Source organism: Carettochelys insculpta, chromosome 16 (genome assembly GCF_033958435.1).
Source record: "Carettochelys insculpta isolate YL-2023 chromosome 16, ASM3395843v1, whole genome shotgun sequence".
Classification (NCBI taxonomy): domain Eukaryota; kingdom Metazoa; phylum Chordata; order Testudines; family Carettochelyidae; genus Carettochelys; species Carettochelys insculpta.
The window spans coordinates 6,354,503-6,375,843 of record NC_134152.1 but is presented as its reverse complement, the minus strand read 5'-3'; the positions used below and the strand labels follow the sequence as shown (position 1 = coordinate 6,375,843).

General features: G+C 46.2%; 1 protein-coding gene across 4 annotated transcripts; it reads left to right on the top strand.

Annotated features, from left to right (window-relative positions):
• On the top strand, window positions 1–13,543 carry EEF2KMT (eukaryotic elongation factor 2 lysine methyltransferase). 4 transcript variants are annotated; one of them, XM_075010702.1, is made up of 9 exons: window positions 276–363; window positions 824–1,089; window positions 3,496–3,558; window positions 6,743–6,823; window positions 7,065–7,166; window positions 7,357–7,490; window positions 8,761–9,068; window positions 12,200–12,349; window positions 13,029–13,543. In XM_075010702.1, exons 2-9 carry the CDS (start codon window positions 991–993, stop codon window positions 13,127–13,129), a joined length of 1,038 nt encoding a protein of 345 aa, XP_074866803.1. In that variant the 5' UTR covers window positions 276–363; window positions 824–990; the 3' UTR covers window positions 13,130–13,543. The 4 variants fall into 4 exon arrangements, with proteins under 4 accessions (XP_074866804.1, XP_074866803.1, XP_074866805.1 ...); XM_075010703.1 differs by lacking the exon at window positions 824–1,089 and having other exon boundaries at window positions 1–363; XM_075010704.1 differs by lacking the exons at window positions 276–363; window positions 824–1,089 and adding an exon at window positions 1,426–1,452.
• Window positions 13,544–21,341: the final 7,798 nt, after the last annotated feature.

The following is a 21,341-nucleotide window of genomic DNA, read 5'->3' as shown; positions in this document are numbered from 1 at the left end:
CAGAGCCACGCAGGGAGGCAGGCGCCAAGCGTGACAAGTGACACGGGGACACCGAGGTCTGGCGCTGAACTGGGCGCCCTGCAAGCAGAGCCCCGAGCGGGGCAGGCTGCAGCCTGGGCCTAGGCACACCCCGCACGCGGCCCTGGTGACACAGGCCGCCCACGGCCCGTTGGAGGCCCCGGCGCCCGCCCGACGCCCCGCCCCCCCAGCAGGGCCGGCCGCCCGGCGGGGAGCAGCCGAGGCCGGGGACGCGCCGGGCCTGGCTCGCGAGCGATGGATCCGGCGGCGGCTGCCGGGCAGCTGGGACGCCGCTTCCAGCGGGGCTTCCTGGCGGGCAGGCGGCTCAGCGCCTTCCCCTGGGCGGTGAGTCGGTGGCGGGCGGAGCGGAGGGCGCGGCCGGGCGGGACGGGCGCCCAGGCTCTGCCGGCTCCTGGTGGTGAGAGGGGCGGGAGCCCGGCCTGCCCCCCCCCCTTCCCCAAGCCTCCCGGGGCCCGTGATCCGGGGAGCCCCGGCCTGGCCCCACAACCGCCTGAGCCGGGCCGGGGGATCGGGGCCACAGGGGAGCTGGTGTCCCCCGCCCCCGTTGAAGGGGCGCCCCCCTATGCAGCGGCCCAGTGTGGTTCAGTGGCGCTCAGCCCCCCGCCATGCACAGGGTTCCGGCCAGCATCCCTGTGTGGGGCTGGCCCTGCGCCCCAGCAGCAGCCCCCCTCCCGCTCCCCCCGTCCCCGGTAACACGTGAGGATTTAGGGCTGCAACCGGTCAGCTGGGGGGTGCCAACCCGCCTCCCCTTACCGCCCCCCTCTGCTTCCCACCCGGCGCCTAGGTTGGGCTGCTCCCTGAGTGCCCCGCTGCTCCCACCTGGCTTATTGCAAGAGAAAAGGAATCGGTACAAAAATACTCATTTCAAGTCAGAAGATCTCTTCCTTCGGGGCCGCCGGTGGGCTGCAGTTTGGAGTCCTGTCATCCCTGAAAAGTGATCCTGGCTTCGAAATGAGTTCCGTGAGCTGGGGTGCCGGAAGGGCATTTTCAACGGAGACCCTGGAAACGGCTGAAGCCAAAGTGTTGGCCTCGAAGGCTTTTGTTTTTGAGGTTTTTACCAGTTCACTTTATCTGTGTCTAAAGCACAACAACCAAATAAAGTCAGAATAGTACTGTTTGTTGCAGGCACCATAATACGCTATTTTAGAAACCAGTGTGTTCACATTCCATGGTTATTCACCAGATCAACAAAATGCATAGAGCGTAATCGGCAATTTCTAGGGAAAATTGTATCTAAATCAGGCATGTCCTGCCCACGGGCCGCACGCGGCCCTGGACAGCTAGTAATGTGCCCCACAAGATCGTAAACTTTTAACATTATTATGTGATTTATATACATTAACTATATTATATATTTTATATGCAGCCCAAGACAATTCCTCTTCACTCAATGCGGCCCAGGCAAGCCAAAAGGTTGGACACCCATGATCTAAATAAAGGCCTCACCTTTGAATGATGTGGACATGATTGTATCTGAAATGTGCTCGCAATTAACTTTGCAGAGTCACTGGGAATAGTATTAATTCCAAGATACAAGACAGTAAATATACATCAGAAATTTGACCTTAACTATAAGACACATGATCTATAACATCCATGTATTTACGGATATTATAGTTTCATTTTAATTTCTGGAACCCAGAAGAATTCAGAAAATATGGGCCCCATCACCACTGAGTAATCTGATTTGTCAGAAAGTAAGCAAGAAATATGCTACTGAGGCCCAGATATCTAAATCAACTCTCAGTTCATTGTGTGTTCATGAACTCAGAGAGAGCGTGCTGGTCAAGTGTTGTTAGCGTGTTGAGATATATACACTACTCTAATCCTTATCTGGCTGTAGGAGTTTTCAGTGCAAGACCATCATTTAGGCAAAAGACTTTTCCAGCGAATCCTCAGAGCTGCCACGTGAGACGTTAAAATTTGAAGTGAAAAGTTGTCAGGGCACTTTTCTGTTTTTCTTACCTTTATTTTGCAGATGACAGAAAAGGTCACGTAAGTACAGTATCCTCACAAAAGGGCACGAGACATAGGATTCATGTTCTGCCATCTATCATCAGATAGAGAGACAGGAAAAATCCAGCTATATCTTTAAAATATTTCTTTCCACTTCGGTTATTTGACTTAGGGAAGGGGGAGACGCAAGCCTCGGGACTCAATCAGCACATGCAAGGGCCAGATGTGCAACCAATGTAAATTGTTCGCAGCGCCATTGATTTCAGAGTAGCTAGTTTACACCAGGAAAAGATCTGGCCCCATATACCTCAACAGAGACTTCAGATGATAAAACTAAAGATTGTTGGCTGCAGTGCTTCTACAACAAAATCCCTCAATTTACAACCTAACTCCACAGTAGAAGTAACGCTCATTTGGAGGCTGTTTTTCTAGAGCGTCTGTGTTTTGTGGTCCAATTCTTCTGGCCAGAGCATCTGGTTGTGGAGCAGAGCTGATTTCAGAAAATCAGTTCACCATAGAATGTCTGCAGTATGTTGAGAATGGTGCGTCGGCAGCTCCTGATATGAGTTTATTAGTATAAAATTAAGAATGCTTGAAACCTCTGTGTTTCATTGCAATGTACATCAGTAGACTGCACTGTCCGTTTTCAGACATCAGCCTCAGTATACATGGACACTTTCACTGTGAAATAACTGTTTTTCTCAGAACAATGCCCTCTTGCGGGAATTGCAGCGTAGAGACACCCTGACTTGTTTTAAAATCCTGCTATCTGTTCACTTTCACTGCCTAGTGAATTTTAACTACTCTTGAGTTCATCATGAATAACATTCCTCTGTGAACCATTTTATCAGCTCTTTAGCCACTATTGAAGGGCCCAGTCCTTACTTGCAAAAGGTCCCATGGACTTCAGTAGAACTAGTCACCAGAGTAAGGTGAACAGGTTTGGTTATAAATCTAACCATGAAAAAAAGGTGAAGAAATACAACTGGTCCCTTAGCTTATATTGGGTTATAAGATATCTGTTCAAGACAATGAATACTATGGATTTATGTGGGAGATTTAGTGTCTGGCAACAGGGATTTTTTTCTTACTGTGATGCCAAGATTTTCAATATCTGGAGCAATATTCAGCTTCCCTCTTGGAAGAGGGAAGACTGAATATTTACCACCTCATTGGGGTGGTAGCTTTGTCCAATAGTGTGAGAGAGCTGACTGGTCTTCCTCTTCACCTTGTGGTACTTTCCTCATTCAATTAATAATTGTTATTATGTATTTGTATTCCAGTAGCAGCTAAATACATAATAGATTATGTTAATATTATGGCTTACAGAAGGCTCTATACTACATTTTTATTTTCTGCCATCTGGGTGTAATATTTTTAAAATCATGAAGCATTTAATATACTCTCTGAAAGAAGTTTGCACCACTCTGTGGTATTCAAATGTTGTAGTGGAATAATACCCTGGAATATTTCTCAACATTTCTTCCTCCTTTTGTGTAGGAACTTGAAAAAGAATTAAAGAACTCATCAGATGCTGCAGTACTGCTGGATATTTTGCAGAAGGTAAAATGTGTTATTTTAATATCATGAAATTTCAATCCTTATCGCTGAGCAGACTAGAACTATTCTAAAGATATGATGCCACCTAGTGTAATGAAAACCTGTGCATTGTACTCTCTAAAAATGTATTTAAAATACAAGAAAGTCAGAGCTAATATTAATTGCTGTGTGTGCCCAATGGAAGAGCAGATTTCCTTTCATGCATATTAAGTAACTAGCTGTCATAGGCAAAGGAGTTGGAACATAAGAAAAGCATGTTCTTATTTATTTTGAAATTTTAAAAGCCACCATGTGATATTTAAAAAATTAGGACAGAGTTGTAACCAGGTTTTAATGCAACTGATCAGAGGGCGCAAGCTCTCTGAAAGGAATTACTGCCTTTTTGTGCATTCTAATTTAAATTGCGAGCAGATTGTGGGAGATAAGCAAGTTTACAGGTTAGGAGAGAGATGAACATCCTTTCACTTCCAGGTGAACCTGTGGCAGAGATGCCCACGTGTGCCTACAGCTTTAGAGCCAGCATCCATCATGCTTAGCCATGTGCAAAATTCAGCCTTGGCCAACTTATTTAACAGAAACTGTAACTAATAAGAGTAAATTAAGGGACCTAATTCACCATTACATAGTTGGTGGAGCCAACTGAAGGCCTGAAATGACCTGACTTGCCAACTATTCATTTTCTGGAGAACCGGTGTGGACAGAAGAGCTGACAGCCATCTTGGGCCTGGGAGCAAGGTGGGAGGGGGCCCCGGTTCTGTGCCTCTAGAGGGGGTGGGGCCAAGGGCAGTCAGCCTTTCATGCCACTCAGACTGCGGTGCTGGGCCCCCCATACGTCAGCAGGACTGAGTGCGAACCACTTTTTAATGATTCAGAATAAAGGGTAGGCATGTGTGGGGATAGTGTGGTTCCAGAGGCCAGCATAGAGCTAGCAGATGTGTGTGTACACAAGCTGGGAATATCTCCCCCCCTGTTTCCAACTGTAGATGGAGTCTTCCTGTTGTTGGAGGAAAAGTGGCACAAGAACATAAGAATGGCCATTACTGGGTCAAACCGAAGGTCCATCTAGCCCAAGATCCCATCTGCCGACAGTGGCCAGTGCCGGGTGCCCCGGGGGGGCGTGGTCTGAAGACAACAATCAAGCAACTTGTCTTCTGCCATCTCTCTCCATCCTTTGACAATCAGAGGCCAAGGACACCATTCCTACCCCCTGGCTAACAGCCTTTTATGGACCTAACCTCCATGAATTTATCTAGCTCTTCTTTGAACTCTGTTATAGTCCTAGCCTTCACAGCCTCCTCTGGCAAGGAGTTCCACGGATTGACTGTGCACTGTGTAAAAAAGAACTTTCTTTTATTAGTTTTAAACCATCATCAATAACCGTGGGCTCAGCGCCCATTGGTGTCTGATGCCTCTCTCACTATTTCCTTCCATCTTTCCCTGTCCAGTGCAGAGTGGCTTAGTTTCTGTAGGGTAGCTTCGCACCAATCTACTATATCATCTACCCATTCTCTGTGGGGGTCTGCCTCTCCTATTCGAACCATCCATTATGCCGAATACCAGGGTCTTGATTTTTCATTCATCATTCATTCTGCAAATATGTCCAAATAGTTGTAGTTTCTGTTTTATAACCCTCTGCAGCAGGTTCTCTTTCGGCTGTATCTTCCCATATAATTCCTCATTGGTGACCTTTTGCATCCAGTTTTAAACCTGCTACCCATTAATTTCATTTGGTGTCCTCTAGTTCTTATATTATGGGAACAAGTAAAAAACTTTTCTTTACTCACCCTCTCCACACCACTTATGATTTTATATACCTCTATGACAACCCCGCATCAGTCTCCTCTTTTCTAAACTGAAAACTCCCAGCCTCTTTAGCCTCTCCTCATATGGGACCCATTCTAAACCCCTAATCATTTTAGTTGCCCTTTTGTGAACCTTTTCTAATGCCGAAATATCTTTTTTAAGGTGAGGAGACCACATCTGTATGCAGTGTTCAAGATGTGGGCATATCATAGTTTTATATGGGGCAGTAAGATATTCTTTGTCTTATTTTTCTATCCCTTTTTTGATAATTGCTAACATCCAAAATGCTGTTTTGACTCGTGCTGCACACTGCATGGATATTTTCAGAGAACTATCCACAATAACCCCAAGAGCTCTTTCCTGATTAGTTGTAGCTAAATTAGCCCCCATCATACTGTACATATCCTTGGGGTTATTTTTTCCAGGGTGCATTACTTTACACATACCCACATTAAATTTCATTTGCCATTTTGTTGCCTAATCACTCAGTTTGGTGAGATCTTTTTGAAGTTCTTCGTAGTCTGCTTTTGTCTTGACTATTTTGAACAGTTCATTATCATCCACAAACTTTACCACCTCACTACTTACCCCTTTCTCTAGATCATTTATGAGTAAGTTGAATAGGATTGGTCCGAGAACTGACCCTTGGGGAACACCACGCCTTACCCTTCTCCATTCAGAAAATTTACCATTTATTCCTACATTTTGTGTCCTGTCTTTTCTCAATCCATGGAGTCTTCCCGTTCATGGAGGAAAACTGACATAAGAACATAAGAATGGCCATTACTGGGTCGGTGGTTGTTTCCAGTTCTCAATCCATGAAATGATCTTCCCTCTGATCCCATGGCAACCTAATTTACACAAGCGCCTTTGGTGAGGGATTTTGTCAAAGGCTTTCTTGAAATCTAAGTATACTATATCTACTGGATCCCCCTTGTCTGCATGTTTGTTAACCCCTTCAAAGAATTCTAGTAAATTAGTAAGACATGATTTTCCTTTACAGAAACCATGTTGACTTTTGCCCAAGAAATTATGTTCTCCTACGTTTTTAATTTTATACTTTACTGTTGTTTCAACACTCAGGCTCATTTTCCTTTCAGATCAACTGTTTAGTTTTGAGGAGCAAAGTAGAAGATGTGTGCCTTGCTCACCTCTGTGATCAGCCAGGGGTTCCAGAATTCACTGCAGGAATGTACATGGGATTTGATTTTCCAGCTGAGTATCAAATAGCTTAGCTGCACATTGCAATCACCCAGCTTTCCCAAGGTACAACGTGAACAAAGCAAATTGGTAGCTATAGTTTTCTCCTCTGTTCCTTCGGTACCTCTAATAAAATCCTCTCCCGATAGCTGCTTGGTCTGCAGGTGTTGTTTTATCATTTCAGACTATGCTTCATCCTTTGTGCACGAAATATCCCCCTTCCGTGAAGTATAGAAGATGCTTCGTATCAGAACTCATTAAAAAGGTAGTGTGGAGGTTATATATTGTTTGGCGCTTTTCCTCCATTAGGCCAGTGATTAAAAGTAACTTGAAAATATGCTTTTTCACAATATTGGCCCAGGCTCAGATGAGCAATTGCTATAACAAAAATTAGTATCAAACGTGTGTGTATAGTTAAAGATGAAATAAATGGTACTTGTCTGTGTTTCATTAATAATGTCTGGAGATCTGAAGTTCTTCACGGATCTCTGTTCTTTTTCCCACAGCATGAGTCCATTGCAACAGAACCCCTGGATGAATTGTATGATGTACTAGCAGATATTTTAAATAAGGAAGAATCTACCAACTGTTATAAAAGCTACTTGCTGGTAAAAGCTATTGTCATTGTTTTATGCCCGTTTTTTCCATTTAAGCTGAGCCATAATTAGTTTAAAAATGACCCCCAGAAGCCCTAAGTGTAAAATAGTTACCATCTCCCAGAGGCTGATGTTCATTTACAATTGTGAAGTCTGATGCCTGTTCTAATGTATCTTTTTTTCCCCTGGGTGTATCCTCTAGCCCACAGGAGACGCTGTTACGCTTTTGGAGACAGTGGCATTAATCTCACAGGGAACCACAGGACTAGTCACATGGGATGCTGCTCTTTACCTCGCTGAATGGGCAGTAGAGAACCCTGCCATTTTCAGAAGCAGGTAGTTGGGTTCCCATTACATAAAGCCACAGCTAGAAAACTGTGGGGGAATGGTGATAACTTAAATGTTTTCCTTCATATTGTAAATGAGCTCCATGGCTGTAGTTTGCCATTATACTGTATGTGCCTCTACTATAACCAAGAACTGTAACAATGCAATATTTTTAGAGTCCTAGAATCTAGCTCAGGTATCCTTAAACCTCAGGGGAGAGAGCCCAGTACTTATTTCACTTGTCTAAAACACTGTTAAATCATCAGGCAGTAAGGAAAATGTAGAATACCTCTGTCAGCTCCAATCTGAGGATCTCAGAGGCTTCACAGACAATGAATTAAATCTCACATCATCCTTAGGAAGGGTAAATGCATATTTCCCCAGTTTTGCTGGTGGTTAAGCTGAGACATAAAAAAGTTAACTGACACATTCTTGGCAGCGCTGGAAATCGAACTCAGAATCCTGCTTCAGTCACTAGATTGAGGTCCTCAGCTGTTGTTTTAGCAGTTCACATCTGTTGTTAGAATGAACCATTGATGAGCTAACTGCTGATCTCTCTGTCACAGTACAGCTTTAATCTATGAGAAAATTTGGGGATAACCTTATAGAAGAATTTTTGGCTCCATTGGTAAGTGGCATTGGAGCCAATGCCCCATTGCCAATGTCAGATTATATTGAGCCCGTCGTCTTTTTAGGCTTGGTCTTGACATTTCCTTACCCTTCAATCCAAACTCTTAAGGAATCCAGCAGTTGTTTTGGGCAGACCAGTGAGGTCTAACTAGGGACTTGTCTCACTGTAGCCAGCATCAGTGCTGCAATGATTGAGCCAACAGGGATTGATTTAGTAGGTCTAATGAAGACCCACTAAATTAACTGCCAGTTGCTAGGATGTCGACTCCAGTGTTCCCCCAGCATGAGATGAATAAGAGGATTGAGTGGGAGAATTTGTTGACCCAATACACCATGGGTCTCACCTTAAGTAATTCAAAGTTATATCAGTTTGAGTTACACTACTAGTCCCATATTGGTTCCCAGGAGATTTTAGTTTTACACATTTTCACTCCTAATTTCTATTGTTGTAATTGAATCCTAGCTATTTTTCATTCCTTTTACTTATTTGAAGCAAAGACTAGAATTTGGATAATTTAGTCAAGAATCACTGAAACCATTTACAGCTAGTTTTGCTCTAAGGTGCATACTCTCCTATTTATTTGGATTCGGTAACTGAATCTTGCTTAGACCTTTGTGTAAACACTTACTTTAACCGGTTAATCTTCAGGACCGTCTTGGAATTAGGAAGTGGGATTGGCTTCACGGGTATTGCAATCTGTAAAACCTGCAATCCCAAAGCATATATCTTTAGTGACTACCATCGCGCTGTTCTTGAACAACTGAAAGAAAACATCCATTTAAATGGCTTCATTCTGGAGTCCGAAACTGTGAATCACACCAAAATGAAATCCCAAAGCCACAGGGCAGAAGCGATGGATTTACAAGGACCAAAAATAATGGTCGCAGAACTTGACTGGGATTCTGTGACGAAGGAACAACTTTCAGAGCTTCAGGCTGATGTTGTCATTGCTGCAGGTATGGTACATTTCTGATTATCCCCCTAAATGATGAAATAAGAAGAGAAAATGCACAAATAATAAATTACTGAACTCAGGCAACTCCAAAGTCAGAAATGTGAGGGATGTAATTTTGCCTCATTTTACCATCATGTCTTAATCCTCATATTCACTGGTTGTTTACTTATCCTTGAATAGTAATTCTTTTTCTCTTTTGCCACTAATTCTGTTGTAAAATTGGAGGTGAATTGTGCATTTCCAGATTGCCTCTGTTTGGCATTCTCAGCAAAGATAGCGCATATTAAGGAAATTTTACTTTTACACTGTTTGCTCATCTGACAATTTTGGAGTTAATAGTAAAACTAATAATACTAAGTCTGACAATTCTAGGGACTTGTCTAGACAAAGTGTGTTGTAAGTGTGGGTGTAAATATGTAGCATACACTTATAGTCTGTTCTCTAGTTAAGTTTAGTGTACCCCAGGTTCAAAGTCAAATACAGCAAACTGAACTACATAACTCTGTGTTTGGTAGCAGAGTACAAATAGATAGCGGACAGCAACTATCTGTGTACAGATTGAATCTCTCTAGTCTGGTGCTCTCTGGTCCAGCAACATCTGTGGTCCTGCATGATTTTAGTTGGACGAATGTTCACTTGTCATTGATGTGGCCAAGTTTTCCGTGGTCCCATAATGTTTGTTTACAGCAACCAGTCTTGGCTGTCAGTGTTCTGTGCTGTTATTTAGCTCTCATTTTCCTCTAAACGTCTTCTAAGAACCCAGTAAGCAATGGAAGTGTTGGTAAAGTGCTAGACAATATTGGTCTCCCGTGGTCTGGTAAATTCTCTTGTTCGGCACCAGTCAGGTCCCAAGGGTGCTGGACTAGAGCTGTTCAGCCTTCACAATATTGAGTTACATCCACTTGCCAAACATGAAGTGTTTTTCTAAACAAGCTTTAGAACTGCACACAGGTAGCTGAGGACATATTTTGGGTGTGTGGGAACTAATCAATCTGCTGAAGAGTTCAGCTGAGGTGAGTGAGGAGAAATGCAATGCATCACATATGGACCATTAATTATAAAAAGATGTTTATTCCATAAAATGATTTATCACAGATATACAATCCATTACATAGGGTTCTAAAAATGGCTTGATTTGAACTTAGGAGAAAAGGAAACAAAGTTTAGGATGCAGAGTTATCCTCGGTATTTCTAGATAAATCAAGAGTGACTGATCTGTCTGACCTTTAGCCTATACACAAAGCTTGGCTTTTGTGCATGCTAGTTGCACATCACAGGGGCTTACACTGAAATGACCGGCTCCTGAATATCAAGCGTCGTAACAAAGACCAGTGGAGAATTGGAGAATCAGGATGCTCTTTTGTGAGACTGACAGAACACATCAAGGGTAGCTTTTTCATTGTTTCATCAACATTTCCACCTTTGTAAATGATTCCAGCTTCAACCTATTGCAACTTTGTGATGTAGTGGGGGATACCTGTGTGCGCCTGAGAGGGTCACAGAGGGTGTGGGGCTCCTGCTGAGGGTAACCTTGGCAACCAGGTGACACCTTTGTACTGTAGACAAAGGAAGAGGTGGAGCCTGAGGGGTTTGAACTGGAACTAGGAGTTGGAAAGCAGTTGGTCTGGGCTAGGAGAGAGAGAGACAGAGGAAGGGGCAAGGCTCCGGCTCCGGAGGCTCCTCGGGGCCTCCTCTCCCCAACGTGGATTGGACTGGCTGTCTCTGCCTGCTGTACTGACTCATCTGTACAACACTGTGCCCTGTTGGCTAATAAACCTGCTCTTCTCCTGCTGAGTGAGAGTCACTCCTGCCTGGAGACAGGGTGCAGAGCTTGGGGGACCCTGAACCCCATCACAAACTTCACTCCAGGCCTTTGCAAGCAGGTGGGCTCCTATCAATTCAGTTGCACCCTGAGGGCCAGACTTGTAAAATAATCCGCATGTGCAGACCTTCTTTCCTGCCTTCACCAGTACTTTGGTGGTGTAACTGGATCCCTTTTCAGGATCAGGAACTAATTTTCTTTTTTCCTTATCTGTGCCCCAGTTGCACTGATGTACAATGCAGTAAACCCATGAGGTCTGTTTAATAAACATTTTAAAGAATCTTTTGGCATTTGGAATCTGGAGCAAGCCTCTTTATTTCCGAGCACTATTGCAAGCTTTAAAACAGACTGTGGCAGTCCATCCACCACTCCCTCTCGCCTCAGATATGCACTTCTGTGGGCCTCACCAGTCACCAAGTAAGCAGTTCTTTCAACTCAAAGACCACCCAAGTCAGGGCTCTTTTATTTGTTTACAGTATTGTCACCTCATCCCTCCTGTCCGGCAATAGAAAGTCCATGAGGAGCAATACAAAACTGCCTCTCATGTGTCTTTACCACCCTTTTATCCCAGCCTTTCCTTTTGCTCTTCTCCCTGAGGAGAGGGCACTAGCCCTTTGGCAGGCCCACGGCCTTTGCTTCCTGCTATCTTCCTATCAAAATAAACCTTTAAATAGTCTTTGCTATCCAGCATGATCTCCTGAGAGCTCAGCCTTGCCAGAACCCTGCTCCAGGCAGGTCTATCTCTAGGGTCAAGGAGAACCAGCCATATTCTTCTTGTTTTCTATTATCTTTTCAGGCCAGGTCTATACTACAGGCCTATGTCAGTATAACTGCCTCATTCAGGGATGTGAAAAAATCCACAGTTATACCAACCAACTCACCCATGTAGACAGAACTGTCAACAGGAGAGCATCTTCCATCTACAGACATACCCCTTTTGGGCAGATAGATTAACTATGCCCGCAGAAGAAACTTTCCTATTGGCACAGGAACATCTTAAGAGCTGCAGGAGTGAAGCTGTGTCAAAGCAGCATTTTAAATGTAGATTTGCCTTCAGTCTCTTCCCTGCCTGGGTCTAATCACTAACCAGTCACAGGCACGTTCCCTTTGGTTTACACGGGCTCCCTGAGAAGCTGGTCTTTAGGCAGAAGAGCTGGTGCTGCTTCCTCCTTTAAAAAGTCATATGTCTGGTAACACAGGTTAAATGCTCATCTTAAATTCCTGGCCAGAGCATCCATTTTAATCCTTTTACTGTGTATTTTTAGTCTGCTTTTCATTTATAAATATGATATCCTTTCCTTTTTATGTAGATGTGGTGTATGATCCTGAGATAACTTTATCCCTTATCAGTGTCCTGCGGCAACTTTCTATTTCCAAAACTACTGGAAAGCCACCTGAGATGTACATTGCCTTCACAGTTCGTAATCCAGACACCTATCACCTCTTCCAAACTGAACTTGGTAAGTGTCATGCTAAGCATGTGCCAGGAGAGGTTAGGCCTTCTTCCCAATTACTTAATCTTGTTACAAATCTGAAGGTAGCAATCTTTGGTCGAGTGCCGAGTCTGAAGTTAAGGTGCCAAGACACCAGCTGAAACCGGTGAGAGTCTGAATAGAAGAAACGGTCTACCTCTGTAGGATGCACGGGGCCTCTTTTTACTGTGTCCTAATGAAACTAACATTTGCTGTATTGCCTGAGAATGAATTGCAAGCTTGGTGACTGCTAAGCATGCAGATAACAAGAGTTAATAACAGTAAATAAGCATCTGTGCTCTAATGTTGCATGGATAACATTCCAGCTGCTGTCTAAAACTCAGATTTTTGACCCATAGTAGTTACTTAAATATAGACAGGATCAGATTCAATTAAATTGGGGAGCAGTTTGAATTTTCCCTCATAGCTTCCTCAAAATCTAGACTTCTACAGAATACAAGCTGGACATTTGGGCCTTCAAAAGTGGGTAATTAATACATCTGATGCTGACTATATGACAAGAATATAGTAGAAATCTCCTACCCTGATTATTTGCCTCCTGCTCTCAGCCTGTAAATGAACCATCTTGCACAATTTGGCATACTGTCGAATGTATGTTTTGTCTTTTACTAAGCAGAAGTGTGATTTGTTTTGTTTCTCTCTCCAGATAAAGTTGGGATTGGATGGCAGGTTGTTCCTACAAACACAAAGACCCTTTTCCTATATGACCTGCATTCAAACATGACTCTCCTAAAATTACTTCTGTAGATTTGTAAATCCAGTATTACTAGCAGAAATTTTTCCAAATGACACGTAAGAACCATCATGATCATGCCAGTGACCTTGAATTCTGGACGTGCACTTGAGCAGGAGGTTCAGAAGGCAGATTAAAGCTTTAGACCCCAATCCTGCAATAGATTGTGGGTGAGTAGACAGCTTCACCTACGTGGAGCTCTTCTGCCTCCGCTGGGGCACCTTGAGAGCCCACTGGCTGCAACAATGGGGCCTCATTCAGACCGAGATGTTAGTCTTCTAAGGCACATGGAACTAAACAGTACTGTTTCTATGGTATTGTGATCTGCAAACATTTTGGGAGATCGAAAAATAATGGCTGTCTTCCTGGAATGGTGAAAATAGAGCAATGAACATTTTCACTGTTTTTATATTAAAGAATTATTTATATTTGTTATTGTTTTTGAGCAGACTTCATACAGTGCTTGCCTTCCTGTCACAACCTGAATAATAGCTAAAATGAACGCATTGCAGTGCCATACGTTTGCCTGGTATTTGAATATGGCAAAGGTTCAGATTCTGATGTGAATTGGAACTAACTCCTATTTTACACTGTGGTACATGTGATCAAAATCAAGCTGCAAGACACAGTCATGTCAGGCCTGGTGTCCACTTGGATAACCCTGTGCAGCACCAGGTCCCACCAAAGTTAAGGCATTTTAAGCTGTTCAGCACCTTGGAGCTTCAAGCTGTAAATTAAACCAACTGCCCCCTATCAGTGAAACAGCAGAGGATGAGGAAAGAGAAGGACAGGGTTGAACAGCCATTTGTTTTAGTGGGACAGGTTAGAGCAAGGTGGGAATGAAGGGAACCTGGACTATTGGAGGCTACCTGGAAGTCCAAACAGGCTGTGCAGCTGAGGACATTTAGCCATGAGAAGATGGAGGCATTGTCAAACTGGGGGTGGGGAGGGAATTGGGGTTTAACACGGCTGAGGAGCAGGCAGGCCTGCCTTTGAAAGTATCTCATTTTAAAAATCTGAGACATTAGGAAGAGCTCATTTCCTTTGCACTGCACCAGAAAGACAGGCTGATCGAGTACTCCCTGGGCCCATTCCTGCTCATGGGAGCTACATCAACAGAACACATTTTCAGCAGGAACTGCTTAAACACATACAAATTTTGTGTGTCAACAATATCTTGCCCTCCAGTATGCAGCCTCCCAAATCTCCTACTCAGAGGGAAAAGACAGACCCAATTAGCATTCCCTAAAGGGCACCAAGCACAAGCTATATGGGATTTGAGGGAAGGAGCACATTCCAAACTCAACAGCTCCTCCTGGAGAATGCCCTCCAGCAGCACACTGATGGACCAATCAGGGTCAAGACCTCATTGTGTTCAGTGCTGTAAAAAATTTTACAATAAAATAGTAAAAAAATCGAGTCAGCCTTTGCAGCCCTTTCTGGACCAGAACTGGGGTTCAACAATTCCCCTGTTATCATAGATCACATTGCAAAGATTGGGTAAAGAAGCAGCAGGTGAAAGACATGTCTTCTCTCATTGTCATAGAAACCAGAACCTCCAAGGAGGGATTTAGTCAATACATATTTAAAATGGAAATGAAATGCTATCACCCTGAGAAATGGTGACAGTGACGGGACCTTATGAAATTTTCTTGTGATCAGTTATAGCTTGTAAGATCCTTGATTGCTGGCAATGGCTTCACCTCAGAAAACTGCTTACACTCCTTGATCAAAACTTAGGCTGATGTTGCATGGATTGAAAGCTGAAACCAGGAAGAAGATAAAAGGGTAGTAAAACATATCACTGACTGGGGAAGTAAACGCTTATCTTCAAAGTTTTCTCACCCACAAATTTAAGGTCAGGTGTGCCATTGCCTATTATTCTGGGATTTTTCTAGTGCCAGGCTTGCCAAACTGGGAGTAGGGGCCCTTTGTGGGGGAATCATCAGATTACTAGATGGGTGGGTTGAACGCTGTCCACAACCACCTCAAACCCCCATTTTGCCTCCAGCATTTATAATGGTGTTAAATATACAAAAAAGCGTTCCCACTCAGAGCCTTGCTAAGCTAAAGTGGTCACCAGGACAAATATTTGAGAAAGAGAAGTTACTCACCTGTAGTAACGATGGTTCTTCAAGATGTGTCCCCGTGGGTGCTCCACAGTAGGTGTTGGGCTCGCCCCGGTGCCGCAGCTCGGAAAATCTTCAGTCTCCGTCGGGTCGCGCATGCGCCGATGCGCGTTGGCTCTTCGCGCGCTTACGGTCACATGCGCGATCCGGTCCCCGCCAGTTCCTGATCAACCGCTCTGGATGCCCCTAAAAAACACGCAAGCAGAGCTCCGAAGTGGGGAGGAACGGATGGGTAGTGGAGCACCCACGGGGACACATCTCGAAGAACCATCGTTACTACAGGTGAGTAACTTCTCTTTCTTCTTCGAGTGGTCCCCGTGGGTGCTCCACAGTAGGTGATTACCCAGCAGTAACCCCCCCCGAAAAAGGAGATGGGTACCCGATTTATGCGCAGCTTGCCCGTGAAAGGACTGCTGTCGACAGGCGTGTATCCTCATCAAGCATCCCGTGCATGGCGTAGTGCTTGGCGAAGGTGTCATAGGAAGACCATGTCGCCGCTCTGCAGATATCTCTCAGCGCGATGCCTTTGAAGAAGGCTGCTGACGCCACCATTGCCCTCGTAGAGTGGGCTCTTGGCAGAACTGGCAGAGGAGTCTTGCGAATCTCGTAACAGTCTTATGCAAGACACAATGTGATTTGAAATTCTCTGGAAAGATAGCGCTTCTCCTTTTGACCTGGATGCAATGGACACCAGGAGTCTGTCCATTTTCCGGAAATGTTTAGTTCTATCGATGTAGAAGGCCAGTGCCCTTCTTACGTCAAGTAAGTGCAACCGTGCCTTTTCATTTGAGTTGTGAGGCTTAGGATAGAACGAGGGCAGCACTATTGGTTCGTTGATGTGAAAGTCTGAAGAGACCTTCGGAACGAAGGCTGGGTGTAATCGTAAGACCACCGCTTCTTTTGAGAAAATCGTGCAGGGTGGTGTGGACATTATGGCCGCAAGCTCGCTCACTCTGCGAGCTGACGTGATTGCCAGGAGGAAAGTCGTCTTAATAGTAAGTAGTCGAAGGGGGACCATAGCCAATGGTTCAAAGGGCGGTCCCGAGAGGGTGTGTAGAACTAGGTCTAAACTCCATGACGGCGGTATTGGTTTCCGAGGGGGGTACAGGTTCACCAACCCCTTTAGGAAACGCGAGACAACAGGATAGGCAAATGTGGTTGATCCATCCTTTTCATGCCGAAACGCTGATATAGCCGCCAGATGCACCTTTATAGAGGATAGCGAAAGTCCATTTTGTTTGAGTTGTAGCAAATAATCCAGAATCGTAGGTATGGTGGCGTCCTGGGGTATTAGTTGCCTGGAGGAACACCATTCAGAAAAACGCAACCATTTGTGCTGATAAGTCTTTCTGGTGGAGGTTCTCTGACTACATTCAAGGACTTGTACTCCCTCTGAGCACGTAGTCTCTTGGGCGCTTAGCCATGGATTAGCCAGGCTTGTAGCCGAAGTCTCTTCGGGTATGGGTGCAGTATTGACCCCCGAGTCTGACAGAGAATGTCCAGTACTGTTGGTAGGAGAAATGGCTGATGTTGAGCCATGCGCAAGAGCAACGGGAACCACTGTTGTCGGTCCCATGTTGGGACTATGAGTATCATGCGTGCTTTCTCCCTTCTGGTCTTCTCCAAGACCTTGTGTATAAGTGTCGTGGGAGGGAACGCATAAAGTAGAGGGCCCTTCCATGGGATCATGAAGGCGTCCCCCAAAGACCCCTGTCCCATGCCAGCTCCGGAGCAGTATTGGGGACATCTCGTTTTCTCGGGTGGCAAACAAGTCGATTTTGGGAAAACCCCATCTGTGGAACACTTGGTGGAGTAGATCTGGACGGATCTGCCACTTGTGAGTGGGCGCAAAGTGTCTGCTGAGTTGGTCCGCCTTGACTTTGTGGATCCCCGATAGGTATGAAGCCTTTAGAGTTATATTGTTGGTGATGCACCAGTTCCAGAGCCGGACCGCCTCCGCACAAAGCGTACGAGACCTGGCTCCCCCGTCGGTTTATATAAAACGTGGTGGTGTTGTCGGTATTCACGCCGACTACTTTTCTGCGCAGATAATTGAGAAAGTGCCTGCATGCATTGAACACTGCCCTGAGCTCTAATATCTTTATGTGCAGTGTCTTCTCCACGGGGGACCATAATCCTTGAGCGGTTTTGTCGTCCATGTGAGCCCCCCATCCCATGTGGGAGGCATCTGTTGTAATGAACGCCGTGATTTGTGGTTGGCGGAAGGGCACCCCTGTCAGGAGATTCCTGGGGTTTCCCCACCATGTTAGCGAGCTTCGTGCCTCTGTTGTAAGTGACACTCTCTTGTGGACGTTGTGGATTGAGGGTTTGTATACTGTTGCCAACCAATGCTGCAATCCTCGCATATGCAGCCTGGCGTTTTGCACCACAAACATGGTGGTTGCCATATGCCCCAACAGTTGTAAGCACGTGAAAACTGGAACAGTGGGGCTGTACGTTAGTAGTTGTACGAGAGATTCGATGGCACGGAAACGTGCCTCGGGTAAATACACCCTTGATGTGACTCAGTATATCCGAGCCCCTATAAACTCTATATTTTGTGTGGGGTCAGTCTTTGATTTTGAGAAATTGATGATGAGGCCCAGTGAGGTAAATGTGTCTGTGGTGATGTGTATCATCCGTAGTACCTCCTCCCGGGAGGTCCCCTTTAACAGGCAATCGTCCAGGTACGGGAAAATGAAAACTCCCTGTCTGTGTAGGTATGCCGACACCACCACTAAGGTCTTGGTGAAAACTCTGGGTGCTGAAGAGAGTCCGAATGGGAGGACTCTGTACTGGAAATGATCTGTACCCACAAGGAACTGGAGGAAGCGCCTGTGGGCTGGATGAATTGCAATATGAAAATACGTGTCCTGCAAGTCGAGGACCGCAAACCAATCACCCTGGTCTAGTGCCATGATTATTGAAGCCATCATAGTCATTTTGAAGCGCTGTTTGCGTAGATACTGGTTCAGTGCACGTAAATCCAAAATGGGTTTCCATCCCCCTTGTCTTCTTCTCTGTCAGGAAATACCTGGAGTAGAAGCCTTTGCCTTGAAACTGTTCCGGTACCCTCTCCACTGCCCCTATGAATAGGAGGTGGTCCACCTCCCGCCTTAATTCCGGTAGGTGAGAGGGGTCTCTGAGGACGGGTGCGGTGGGAGGATTTGGTGGAGGTAAAGACTGGAAGGGGATCGTGTATCCCGTGTTTACAATCTCCAGTACCCACTTGTCCGATGTGATGCTTTCCCATTGTGGGTAGAATGGCTTGAGTCGGTGATGGAACATGTACTGAGATAGGCACTGAGGTACGGTCTTGGCTTCGCGGCCCTCGACATACCCATCAAACTTGCTGTCTCGCACTTTGCCCTGCAGGGGCGCTGCCCTGCTGAGGCCGGCACCTAGGGCCTTTATAATGTGTTTGTTGATGACGCCCTTGATCATACCCCCGTTGAAATTGGGCACGTTGTTGTTGGTAACCATAACGGCGTTGTTGAGGATAAAATTTCTTCCTTCTGAACGGTGGGGTATATATCCCCAAGGTCCGAAGCGTCGCTCTGGAATCTTTGCTCGAGTGTAGAACTGAGTCAGTCGATTCAGCAAACAATTTTATTTTGTCAAAGGGGAGGTCTGCAATTTTGACTTGCAACTCCTTTGGAATGCCGGATGTATGAAGCCAAGACTCTCTCCGCATTACCACTGCAGTGGCCACGGCACGGGTCGCTGTATCCGCCACATCGAGTGCAATCTGCACGCCCACTCGAGAAGCTGCGTAACCCTCTTGCATGATTGCCTTAAGAATTGGCCTTTTTTCCTCTGGAAGGAAGTCCATGAGGGCAGTAAGCTTGGAATAATTGTCAAAATTGTGATTCGACAAATGAGCGGCATAGTTGGCCATACGTAGCAATAGGGTAGAGGAGAAGTAGGCTTTTCTACCCAGAAGATCCAACTTTTTTATGTCCTTGTCCAATCCCCCAGATTTGTACTGGGCCAATTTGGACCTGTGTTGGGACGATTCAACCACCAGCGAGTTTGGCTGTGGATGACTAAATAGAAATTCCATCCCTTTCACAGGGACGAAGTACTTTTTGTCCACCCTTTTGTTGGTAGGCAGAGCGGATGCTGGGGTCTGCCATATATTAGTGGCTGCCTCCATGATTGCATTGTCCAAGGGAATAGCAATTTTAGAAGAAGATGGAGGCCTGAGGTTTTTAAGGAGTCTGTGGTGTTTCTCCTGCACCTCCGCCACTTGAACATCTTGGGATTGAGCTACCTGTTTGAACAGCTCCTGGAACTGTTTCAGGTCATCTGGGGGAGAAATGTCTCCAGGGACCACGGCCTCGTCTGGCGAGGATGAGGAGGCGTCACTATGGTATCTCTCCTCCAATTCCCCTGGATCCTGGCTGTATTGCTGTGATTGTCTTTGTGGAATTTCGAGGTGGGGTTCAGTGTCCTTAGACCCAGCCTCTGATTGGGGCAGCCGTGGTGTTCCCCCAGGTGGAAGCAGAACACCTTGGCGTTGAGGAGTGGTCGACGGGGATCCATAGTGAGATGTCGAACTCCTATGATGACGCCCCGCATAATGATGGCGGTCGTAGCAACAGGGACAGGAGCCCGGCGATGGAGACCTGGACCATGACCCAAGGATGTAAGGGTGGTGCCTGGAATGACGAGACCTCCGAGATGATACCGACATGCGAGGAGAGCCTCTATGAGAAGACTCGTAGGGATCTCTGCTAGATGCTGGAGAAAAGCGTGCAGATCCCTCTGATGGGCTCCGAAGAAAAGGAGAAGGACGTCTGTGGCAGGCTGAAGGTGTTGCTGCCCGTTGAATCTCTGGTGGTGATCACGGTGATAGAGGCAGTGCAATTCCCTCAGGAGAGGGGCTGTGGTGCCTGGTCTTCGTTTTAGCCTTTACCCTCTTGGGTGGCCCTATTGGTGAACTTGGTACCGGAGCAGGTGTCATGCTGATTTCCACTGCTCCCGGTGCCACTGTTGTTGGTGCCGCTACTGTCGGTGCCGTCGTCGCCGGTGCCGCCGATCCCGGTGCCGCCGATCCGGGTGCTGTCGATCCCGGTGCCGTCGTCCTCGGTGCCAATGTCTTCGGTGCCGACGTCTCCAGTGCCTCTGGGGAAGTCCCGATCGGTGCCGCAGTAGCCGGTGCCGAACTGATTAGTGCCCGCACGGCTCTCGGTGCCGACTCCCCAGTCGCTGCAGGGCCTTGAGTTGTTGCATGTGCCGCGGCTTTACCAGTAGAGGAAGCCAGCGTGCGCGGGCCCTTTGTTACACTCGTCCCACTCCCAACAGTCAGGGGCAGGGATCGAGTAGGTGAGGCTCTTCTTTTCTTCTGCGCAGAGGAGGTCAAAGAGGCAGCCTTCCTCTTGTGCACTCCTGAAGAGCCCTCCGCATGTACTGTCTCCAATGCGGCAGGCTGAAGTGCTTTGTCAACTAACAGCATCTTCAGCCTCATTTCTCTGTCTTTTCTAGCTCTATTAGTCAACTTAGAACAATGGGAGCACTTCTGAGGAACGTGCGTCTCCCCGAGGCACCGTATGCATTTGCTATGGCCATCCGAAGCAGGCATGGCCTCCCGGCAAGATTCACACTTCTTAAAGCCGGGGGATGGCATTGTTAAAACTTAACTCTGAGTCCTTTATGTGCTAATAGCGCACTTAACAGTCTATTAGTTGATGTTAAACAACCGTTGGCCTTTGAAGGCTGACAACAAACGCGGCGGGCCCGCCTAGAGGCGGCCGCTGCTGTTCTAAGATAGTCTTTAGGTTTTAAACAACTTTAACAGAGAGACTAACTATAATAACTATAGAACTGCTAACTATAACTGTTAAAACTATTAACACTAGAAAAAAATAAGGATTTATCTGTCTTGGGCATTGGAGCCGGAGAGGATTCCGTCTGCAGCCGTTGGCGGTTGAGAAGGAACTGGCGGGGACTGGATCGCGCACGTGACCGTAAGCGCGCGAAGAGCCGACGCGCATCGGTGCATGCGCGACCCGACGGAGACTGCTGAAGATCTTCCGAGCTGCGGCGCCAAGGCTAGCCCGACACCTACTGTGGAGCACCCACGGGGACCACTCGA

What these genes read in the sequence shown, in the direction of transcription:
- EEF2KMT (XM_075010702.1), top strand. Translation starts at nt 991, where the DNA reads ATGAGTTCCGTGAGCTGGGGTGCCGGAAGGGCATTTTCAACGGAGACC. An exon ending in CGAAGGCTTTTGTTTTTGAG is followed by an intron (nt 1,090 to 3,495) that starts GTTTTTACCAGT and finishes CCTTTTGTGTAG; the next exon opens with GAACTTGAAAAAGAATTAAA. An exon ending in CCTCTTCCAAACTGAACTTG is followed by an intron (nt 12,350 to 13,028) that starts GTAAGTGTCATG and finishes TTCTCTCTCCAG; the next exon opens with ATAAAGTTGGGATTGGATGG.